Genomic DNA, 11,315 nt, shown 5'->3' on the forward strand with positions numbered 1-11,315 from the left:
ATGGCATTATTTGCTAATTTTTACACAGGATTCAACAATCGACAATGAGTAGGCCATAGTGCACCTCTAGTTGCTTTCTCCTTGGTGAAAAACAACCTTGAGATAGTAATTTGCATTACCTATCTTTTATGTTCTGTAAGCTCGTCTTTTTTTTGAGGTTGCAATATCATCCAATGATTTCTCCCGCGCCTGGGGTGAGGCGACAGGGAGTGTTAGACTCAAACTCAAAATATTTATGTTAAGGTATTACACAGATTTTTATTTAAATATTATGTACGTAACGGCCTTTTAGACTTACTGACTATAAACCACTCCGTTCCTTCTTCTGGTTTGAACCGGAGCAGCCGGTAACCTGTTAGCCTGTTACGTTGTCTGCAGCTCCAGATTTCTACCAACCCTGCCAAAATGTTTGTATACAATACACCTTGAAAGTAGGGGAAGATGAATGCAGTGTTATTACAGTTGACATGGTAACATTCCCAATGTTTGGTTGTTTAGCAACGATAATCTGATTACAAGTGTCAATTTTCATTATGATTATGAAGGATTTTTTATAGCGTGTATTACTTATTTGTTATTTAAAAAATCTGTTAAATATGGCTTCGAGATTCGCTGACGACGAAGACGATGTTTTGGCACCAAAAGAACCACAGGTTACTTCTTTAGAACCTGAAGAACGTAAAGCAGCTCGGGCGCTCCGTATAAAAAGAAGACAGGATGCACTCAAAAGGTAGGTAGTAGTAGGTAATGAGGTAATCTAGCTACTTACACTGATAAATTCAGCTTTAATAGATATACGCAGGTCTGTCTAGTTACTTAGATTGGCAAATCCAATAATTAATTCTTACCTGACCATAGCTAGGAGTTCTAAGGCTAGGACAACAAGCTGAGTGGAAACGCCAGTTTTAGAAATCAATATTTAGTAGTTCCTTTAAGAATAGTTACACACTGTAACTTCATTGTGTTCATTAAAAAAATGTAACTACACATGTGTGAACAGGAGACCTGAGAGCTATGAATATTAGACTACTATAACTTCAACAAGTTATAAAAATATTTATACTTACTAAAACTTAACAGAGCTGACCAGCCTGCCGAGGAAGCTGCAGCGGAAGAAGAACCGAGTCCCATAGAGCAGGCAACATCCACCGCTGCTGAGGAACTACAACGACTGTCGCTAGATGGCGCTGCTAAAGTTACCAATGTCAAGGTCACCACAGATGAGCGCGAAGTCATCAGGCGCACACTTTTCTTTGAGAAAATGTCAAGTAATAATATAATATTTTATTTTCTTTGTTACAATACAATAAGAAATGTATGTATAAAAAATCCTTCATGACTAGTAGTTTTTTTTTTGAAATGACGTTGCCCCACATTAGGATTTTCTCCTGTGTCGTGGGTGCGTTTACAAACATACAAGTTCACATACACATGACACCCAGACCCGAAACAACAATTTGTGGATCACACAAAGAATTGCTCCGTGCGGGAATCAAACCCGCTACCCGTTGCGCGGCAGCCAGTTGCCCAGCCACCGCACCAACCGTGCAGTCAAAAAGTATTGAAATGAACGTCAATATAATTCATTCTTGTAGTTAGTCTAGGTCAGTCTATTAGGTAGATAGAACATATTAATTTAGTCATAAGTTATAAGCACCTATTATCACCTATCAATTTTTTTTAATGCGTAGATTCATTAAAAAAGATCGAGGAGGAGGCGGCTGAAGCACAAACACAATATGAGGCAATATCGGAAAATTGGGACAAAATGTTGGAAATCAAAGATCCTTTGGATATCGACGCTGAGATGAAAGAACAGAAGAAAAAATGCGATGCATTGCTTACGCAAAAAGACGCCCTTATTGCCGAACTTAAAAGTGATCTGAAAAGGATGGATGAAGCTTATTATGAAGATTTAGAGAAACAGGTAAATGGTGTACCTACATATGTACCTACCTTTTGTTAAGGCGCTTAGTAGGTAGGTAGGTAGGTAGGTAGGTATATAGGAAGATATTTCTTGTTGGTGATATCCTTTTTTAAAATCTTTAGCCACCAGTGTAGATATACCTAGGTAGGTAAGGTACCTACCTAATCTCATACCCAAATGCAACTAACTGCATTCAACTAATGTTGAATTGTGATTGATGATGATGATTCTGAACAACGGATTTTCACATTTGTGAACTCTGATAATTATAATTATCCAATCAATTACGTATGTAGGTACATTTTAGTTTAATGATGACAATTTTTCCAGGATCACGACATCAAAGAATTATCAGACAGAATCGAGAAACAAATAACAATAATGCAAAGAGCTTATGCAAAGCAGCTGACGCTCATAGAAGCAGCAGTTAACATCGAAAGGGATGCAATGACGGAACATAACAACAAGAGATGGGAGGCACTCCATAAACAATGTGATAAAGAAGAAGTTGCTCATATGGAGTACCGATTCTTACAGGTAATTTCACATCATTTAGCAGTGGCGTAACGTGCTTTGACGGAACCCCGTATAAAAATTTGTTTGCGGGCCCTTATTTAGAGGGAAAAATCATCCAATGACTTCTCCTGCCTTGGATGAGGCGAGAGTGACTGTAAGACTCTTATTGACTAAAAAACACCGAGTTCAGAAGTCCGCAGCTTCGGGTCGGGCATTAGTCTTAGTTGGTCCCATCTGTGGTGTTCTGATGAAAGAAAAAATTGGGTAAACATCGTATAATTGATACGGCGCTACGCCCCTGCCATCTGTAGGTACTTAAGATCATCTGGCAGTATTATTTCATGGATACTAGATGAACACAGTTTCGATACTTTATCATACTTAATACCTTATTCTCAGCTAGATGAGCACAAACTGGAAATGGAAGCAATAATGTGGGACCACCACGAAAAATATCGAGAAGCCAAGATAGAACTGGAATCATTAATGCAAGAACTGCAACAAGAGTTAGAAAAATTAAAAGCTACATGTATAATTAACACTGAGAAAATTGGTTATACGTATCAGGTAAGTCTCAAGATTTCTAGATACGTAATAACGTAACGTATGTTAGTAGGTAATGCCTATATCAAACAACAACATTTTCAGGTATTAAAAAAACGTGAAGAAGAAAATGTGTTTGTCAGATCGCAACAGAAGCGGAAACTCAATAAAATGTCCGACATGGCTAACGCGTTGAGATCGAAAATCCGCAAAGCGGCTGAAGATGGTGCCATAGAGGAAATAAAGGCAGACGCTGAAATTAACAAGTTGATGCAAACAATGGACGATTTAGAGAAGAAATCTGATCATTTTTCCCATGTCAACCATTATAAGTTCACCCAAGTGTGGCGCATGTGCGCTTCGAAATGCTTGGAGTTGAGCAAACAGTTGCGACATGGGGAGGTAGCTTTGCACGCTCATATCCTAGCAGAGCCACCACCACCACCGCCGCAGAAACCGCCTAAAAGTCCATTGAATAAACCTGGTAAGTATGTATAACACGTCACTTTAAATATCTACATTGAATTCCCAACGCAACGACTGCCTCGTTGGTCGCAAGTGCGACTGCCGGACAAGGGATCTCGGGTTTTTCGAAAATTTCTCAGTAGTAGCACGGAGTCTGGAATTGTGCCCTGTATATGGCAATAGGCTCATTCCCTATTACATGGGACTTATAATACAAATGGTGAAAATGGGTAATGTGCACCATTGCCTACCCCTTCGGGGATGAAAGGCGTGACGTTGCTTTTTAATTCCCAACGCATTATTGTAGCAATTGACTGTTTATGATTAATTCATACTTTTTTATTTCTAGAGGAGGTCAAAAAAGTGCAACCCGGTAAAAAAAATATTGAATCTACCGTGGGGACTAAAGACGCGAAAGATAAACTGGTAATTTACATAATCTCTACGAACGTAAATATAACGTTACTGTGACTAAGGTTAATTGATGTAAGGTACTAAAACATTAGTTGGTTCCAGGTTCGGCATATACTACAATTAGTAGCGGACAACACGGGGTTTTTAGTCGAAGACCGTTTACTGAAACTTATAGAAAAGTATCAGTTGAAATCCAGAAATTTGTGTACGTTAGATGCAATATTTATGGTGAGATCTTAATAGCTGGTAGAAAATCTAATGCCCGAATACTCGAACGCTACTCAATTTTAAGACGCTCTCAAATGTAGTTCTGTCACTATCAATTCTTTATAAAATGACAGAGATAGCACGATATTTAAGTACAACCTTAAATTGAGTAGCGTTTGAGTATTCGGACGTAAGTTACATTGTGCAGTGGTAATGTTCGCTTATTAAATGTTTTTTTCACACATGTAGGCACTGGAAATACAAGCGGAAGAAGATATAGAACTCTTGTGTGGAACGTTCTTGAACTATGCGTTTTGTCCTATTTGCGTCGGTTTGGAAGTGGCGTCAGAATTTGCTCCCGGTGCTTCAGCGGGCTCGCAGGATCAGCTGTCTAAAACAGAGTCTCAAGCTGCTGTTACTGCTAACCGGCCAAGAGGTACGCAATGCACTAAAACGTAATTGAATTACGTGATTTATGTCCAAATACTCAAACGTTAAGTACTCAATTTTAAGACGTTCTCAAGACTAGTTCTGTCGCTACCAATTCTTTATAAAATGACAGAGATAGCACGATATTTACGTACAATTAAAAATTGAGTAGCAATTCAGTATTCGGGTCTTAAGTATAGAGACGTACTTTAGTAGGTTGTGGACTTATGTTTACAGCATTAATACTAGTTATGTTCAAAATGTTCAGTTGATAATAAATTACAATTGTTTTGTATTGATGGGGGCTTTTTCGGTTTATCGAACATTTCTCAATAGTAGCGCGGAGTCTGGAATTATACCCAGTATATGGTTATAGGATCACCTCCTATTACATGGGACTTATAACATAAATGGTGAAAAGTGGATGTACATTGTACAGTGGCATTACGTACCGTAATGTGCACTTCTGCCTACCTCTTCTGGGATGAATAAATTAATGTTCGTTGTTTTATAGGTGACAGAATGTCGACGGCCCGAGGTCGTACAAGCGTCGGCGCTCGAAGTGTGTCTGCCAGCACGTCACGATCCGGTCACCTTACCTTTAGGTTCGATATCTCAAGCAAACTTTTTTTCCTATTGAAATGACATTCTTACCCTTCGTAGGTAGGTATGTATGTTTGGAACACGTTTTATACGGCATACGAGAGGTTAATTTTGAAATGTTTAAGAAAGGACCTTTAAGAAATAGGTACCCGGCAATACCCTTGTGACTTCTCTGGTATTACGCATGTCCACAGGCGGCGCTGATCGCTTATCACCAAGATCATTTGGTGAACGAGTACATAAATCACCGGCTACTCGTTTGCCCTATTCAAAAAATAATATTTTCTTAAACTATTGCGTCTCAGGACTCATGAGCTGTCGGCGGTGGAACAATTGTTAATGGCAGAGGCTGATGAAATTATGCAAAAGTATGGAGATTACAAAGGTAAGTATGTCATCTACCTACTCCATTGTATATTTTTTGCCAATATCTTCAACATTCAACACTTTTGTCGTGGGTTTTTTTTCGTAAGATACTGTTATGGTGACTGCGGGTGCCCTCGATGGAGGTTCCACCGCTGGCCGGAGGCAGGGAGGGCGCGGCGTCACAGTAGCAACTCAACGAAAAGATGTGAAGACCCCTCCTAAAGATGAAGTCAATCCTTTTTTGTGTCCACGTAAGTATCTATTTATTACGATGATACGATGTATGTAGTGTAGTGCAGACTTGTTTCTTTATGTAGGTACTATGTACCTGCTCTTGTAAGTCCTATAGCTTTAATTACGCATTTAAGAAGGTTGTATCGTGGTAATTAAATAAAGAGGTCGTTAATTTAGTTCAATCGGTATGGACCTACGGTTTAGCTATTTTGTTCGACTGTACAGTTAAAACTACACAGTTAAATGTAAGGTAAGACACATAAAAAATTTAAAACAGTTTGAATCGTAGACAGAGAGGAATTTCAGTCTACATTTTAAATAGATGATGAAAACAGATCAAAATACTAGCGCCACATGTGGCCAATTAAGGAACTAAAATTACGTTTAGTAACTACTACACTTTCTATTTCATAATATTTAAACAAGTTCTTATGAACATGCTACTGACATTTCAAGCGTATTTCGTTATCTTTCAGTGGGGCATGCCCTGGAAATCGAATCAATGCAAGTCCTAACAGCTTTGAGTGAATTCATATCGGTCTTCGTTCCACCTGAGAAGCAAAAGCTACATAACATTTTGTAAGTATTTCAATGACTAAAGTTATTTTACATAATTTGTATTAAAAAGGCCTGTTTCTAGAATATTTGTAGTGTTTTTTGGCTTTTAATAAGTCATCTCGTGGTCTAATCATTCAATACAATCTTTGTTACTATAGACACAACCTAAAACCACCGAATTTTGACACACCATCTCGCAAACTCACATCAGAAGAGATCATCAACTACTGGACGCAGTGGAAAAACATGTTTCCCCCAGAAAAGGAGAAATTTTGGGATGGTTTGTTGACCGGACTCAACAATTATTTGGAAATTTTGCAAGGTTTGTTAAATACCTATCTTTTTAGAAACTGTTGGGCAATGTAACAGTTAGTTTAGTAGATTTAACACATGACTAAGTACCTAAATACCTACTTGAGTTATTGTTTTTAGAACGGGAACGAGTGCACGAGGAGGTTGTGGAATTGCGTCGTCGTAACATAGCGCTTCGTCAGTTAGTGCGAGGCGCGCTTCCCGAATTACCAACACCGTTGCCCAAGTACGCGCAACCCATGTCCAAGGCATTTGTCGCACCAGTTCCGGAAACAGCACCTACAGCATATGCTAGGCTACCACCTATCTCCAATAGGAATTACTAAAAATAACCACACACCCCGTCTTGGGAACCGCTTTGTTCGCTAAGTCAAGATGTTGAAGAAACCTGAACTTATTCAACATAACAACCTTATATTTTATAAATATCCTACTACTTTGTCTGCCGTCATATTATCATTGGCGTCGTTCTAGATGTTGGTATACCCTTGAGTGACTTATTTATCTACCTATTTAATTTTATTTTTATTAACTAAATTAGTGAAAGAATAAATATTAAAATCATTAGCTTTCGTTTTAATTATGTATTTTAATCTAATGCAGAGCTAGCTGACTGAGCAAAAAATACCGGAATTGAGAAGATAGAATAATATTTGAAGAATCTGACACTGTTTTACTCCATATGATTGGATTAAAATGCTCTTCAGTTTTTTTTTATGGAACACACCGGTGCACGACCAGACGTATCACCTGATGGTAAGCAATCTCCACCGCCCATGAACCTTGAAACACCAGAGTCGTTACAAGTGCATTGCCGGCCTTTTGGGGGTTAGGAATTTAAGGGTTGTTGGGGCATCGGGGATTGGGAAGGGGGCAATTGGACGATCAGTTGGGGGCAAAGAGTAAAATCTATACTAATATTTAAAGTTAAAGAGTTTGTTTACTTGAGCGCGCTAATCTCTGAGTATTTTTTATGTTGGATAGTTCATTTATTGGTTTAGTGCTATAGGAGAAGTTAGAGACATGTAGGCATCGAAATTCGAATGAACGATCAACAATAAGGAAATAAGCAGTTGTATAATGTCTTGTATTGTATTTGAAATGGAAGAAAGAGGGTCGGAATGGTTCGATCTATATTATTTATTAAAACAAAATATATGTGCTAACTAAACGTAGATATTATTTTATGGCAACCCGAAGGCTGACTGACATGTCATGTCAAAGTGACGGTGACTTGTCTTATCCGACACACTGTCATGTCATTGTGTCATTGTCAGATCGCCTGTCGGTGGGGAAGCTTTCTTATTCGGGAGTTGGTTAGTATAGTAAGGCAACGTCACGATAAAAACGCCGTTGCAGATAAATAAAATAGTGGAATTATTATACTTTTAATCTAAGAAGTCTCTCTTTTGATTCCCACATAACAAGCTACAAGGAGGCGCGCAGGTTTGTACCACAAAATTATAACATTATTTTATGTTTCTTGCAATTTTCTGTAATTTAAAGACTTATTAAAAATAAATTAAATAACTGTCGTAAACGAAATGTTAATTAGAACTGAAATGTGAATAAATTCTTCTAAGTAAATATTATTTTATTTGCAGCCACAGTGATCATGATGAAGAAACTGTTTCATCTAGTTGGAGCCATTCAATTTTTCTATGGATGTTACTATGACTACGTGTATGTCAATATACCAGCAACTCCAACATCATTTACACCTTATGGAGGCAAATTCAAATATTTAACATATCTAGATGCGGTAAGTCTTATGTAACTATTTGTATTATTGTTGTGATAAACGAACCATAACATAATCACTGGCTTCGTGTTTTATCATGTTATTATGATATTTAACAATATTATTTGATTTACAGATGATACAAACTGCATACTTCACTCTGGCATTCCTCAATGATATTGTTGGAAATAATGAGCCATCACCGTCTGAGAAGCCCCTCATAAGGAGATTGAAGGACAGAGTGTTCAGTGCTCTAGCTTTCCCATTAGCAATATTTGTTGGAGTATCATTCTGGGCCATATATGCCATTGATAGAGAGTTAATTTTGCCCAGAAGCATGGATGCATACTTCCCACTGTGGCTTAACCATGTGATGCATACAAATATAGTTGTGTTCATATTGATAGAGCTCCTCACATCGTTCAGGATGTATCCTAAGAGAAAAGCTGGCCTTACTATTCTATCTACTTTCATGATTTGCTACTTAATTTGGGTACATGTGATTTACTTCAACACTGGCATTTGGGTGTACCCTATTTTGAGTGTTCTAAACTGGCCCTTGAGAGTAGGTTTCTACTTATTCTGTCTTGCATTCGCTTGTGGTGCTTACTGTTTAGGAGAAAATATCAACAAAACAGTTTGGTCTACGGAGGTTGAAAAAACTGTAAGATCTGGAAAGAAAAAGGCTAAATAATAATTTAGTAACTACTTAGCTAGAATAGGCTGGTGGTAATCTCACCACTTGTGAGGTTTGTAATTTGTCTAAGATATTCTTATTGGTGGATGGTTTATGAAGTAGGATGCATTTTAACTATGGCTTTGGAAGGAAATTTAGATTGTAGAATTGAGGAAGAGTAATATTATAAGTAAACCATTTGCATTTCTTTTTATCTTATTATTTGATTTTGAAGGAAGTGATAATAAAAACCCCATAATATTTTTATTTGTGTAGAATGAGATGCCTATTGATGCATCTGTATCCAGTCCAAACATATACCTACATTAGTAATGTTTATAATAATGTGTGGAATGATATTATTTTATACACACACTATTGATTGTTACCTATACATATAGGTGATTGTGTGTAGATATTAAGTATTTCTTACTAGAAGTGTTCTTGAGTACTCATAATTTATGCCTACATTTTAAAATGTGGTGTGATTTCTTTTACTGTCTGATTTATTCTAGAAGTATATGACCGATTACAATTTTTTATAATTTCTAATATTATATTAATTATTTTAAAACCATTTAAATTCATTAACAAAACCTATTACCGCGATCTTTTTGCGGAAGGACAAGACAATGAATACTGTTTTAAAAAAAATAGTAAAATCACGTGACTTTGCGCTATTTTTTAAATGCCGTGTTAACATGTCGTGATAAAATAGACGTTTCATTGTAATAAACCGTAACAACCAGTTTTACCCACCTGCCAATGTACAGTTATTCATCTCTGTAATATTCAAATACTAGTTATTTTAAGAACAAGGCTATGTTTTATCTACTGAATGGTTCTCAATGCGACTTGTTTCTTGATTACGTAATTATAATTGAGATAACCACTTATATTATAATGATAACATGAAACAGACATTGGTTGTGAATGAATTCAGCAATAAATATACTATGTATTAATTCAGAAATTAATACTCGTTGTCAGCAGTAATCGATTTCGCTGCTAAATTAAATGAAGGTTTTGTGAGTACCTACCAATTTTAACGTACAAATAAAGAGTTAATCGTTTAAATAGTTAATTATATAAATAGGTACTTATGTATATCGTACTGTAGTTAAATCTAATCGTACTCGCTAGCATGACTTGATTCTTTATTATTGATAATAATAATAACTTACGTGTCTCTTGAAATATTACGTCAGCATTAAAAATATGTAATTGTGAAGCTTTAATATATTAACGAAAAACAAATTAATCGCTTATTGGCCTGAATATTGTGAGTGTGAACGATAGATAACGTAATACTTACTTAGGTATTTTACTTAAAAAACCGCAAGAACATTCGTATTTCTCAAGTGTTGATTGATATTAAGCTTTATTAGTATCGTAAATAATATTCATATTCATATACTCTTGCTGAAGAGTCACAAATTGTTGAAATATTTTTAAGAAGAAAATAAAACAAACTTTGTATCTATGTAATTATAAAGATAACTCTTTGATATAGGTAGAGAATATCATTCCAAACAGTACGATAGGAGCTAATTAGAAGCGTTACTCATTGGTCTATTATCTGATATGTAATTGTTATTATTTATTTTGTTATTTTTTTATTGTAACCTTGACGTAGAAATTGTTAATTGCCGCTAGAGATTGATAGAAACCAGTGTTAAATTAAATTCAATATTGTTAAATAAAGATTTTATATTTTATTTAATATTTATTTTAATTTATTACAAATACCAAATAGTGTCCAATAGATTAACGTTGTTGGAATAGATTGGTAGACTTAGGTATATTTATAAAGAGCTCTCTATAGAAATGGCTAGCAAGAGAAAATAAAAATAAGGCTTATTCATTGGATGCGTTGTTTTTGATCAAGGACCGGCTTATGATGTGGTTATGCACTAATTCTCTCTAGAATTTACTAAACGGTTTGATAACAATGATTTCGATGGACTTTGGACTCCATGACTAATATAAACCGAAGGTCGACGAGTCATGGTACAAAATAATCAATTTCTAGAGAGAATGATACGATACGATCAAAGGTCTACTCTAGGAACAAGTTTGTTAATTGAGTCAGATAATTTTAAGAAGTTTTTGATCGTCGTATCGTGTGCGTATTGTTTGCCCTTTGGTGCCTACCTATTTTGGTCCAGTGCCTATTCTGCCTAAATAGACAATGAAGTGTTCAATCACTGTACGAATGAACTTTAAGCATCCGATCATTATTGTAAGAAAGCAATAAATTTTATATAAGAAATAAATTGTTTATAACAGCGCAGTGCGTTTTATTGTGACCTTCATTCTAATTC

General features: G+C 36.1%; 2 protein-coding genes across 2 annotated transcripts; both read left to right on the top strand.

Moving 5' to 3' along the window:
• Positions 1–536: 536 nt before the first annotated feature.
• LOC118281835 (dynein regulatory complex protein 1) lies at positions 537–7,141 on the top strand. The gene is made up of 15 exons (XM_035602579.2): positions 537–730; positions 1,081–1,268; positions 1,692–1,927; positions 2,258–2,464; positions 2,843–3,010; positions 3,092–3,470; positions 3,801–3,877; positions 3,968–4,093; positions 4,322–4,508; positions 5,016–5,106; positions 5,410–5,489; positions 5,578–5,721; positions 6,181–6,283; positions 6,421–6,584; positions 6,695–7,141. The coding sequence occupies exons 1-15, from the start codon at positions 597–599 to the stop codon at positions 6,898–6,900; spliced, it is 2,490 nt and encodes an 829-aa protein (XP_035458472.2). The 5' UTR covers positions 537–596; the 3' UTR covers positions 6,901–7,141.
• A 690-nt stretch (positions 7,142–7,831) lies between these two features.
• On the top strand, positions 7,832–11,281 carry LOC118271682 (androgen-induced gene 1 protein). Its single transcript, XM_035587824.2, has 3 exons — positions 7,832–8,020; positions 8,179–8,336; positions 8,452–11,281. Exons 2-3 carry the CDS (start codon positions 8,190–8,192, stop codon positions 9,007–9,009), a joined length of 705 nt encoding a protein of 234 aa, XP_035443717.2. The 5' UTR covers positions 7,832–8,020; positions 8,179–8,189; the 3' UTR covers positions 9,010–11,281.
• The last annotated feature ends 34 nt before the right edge of the window (positions 11,282–11,315 follow it).

This window comes from Spodoptera frugiperda, chromosome 5 (genome assembly GCF_023101765.2).
Source record: "Spodoptera frugiperda isolate SF20-4 chromosome 5, AGI-APGP_CSIRO_Sfru_2.0, whole genome shotgun sequence".
Lineage (NCBI taxonomy): Eukaryota > Metazoa > Arthropoda > Insecta > Lepidoptera > Noctuidae > Spodoptera > Spodoptera frugiperda.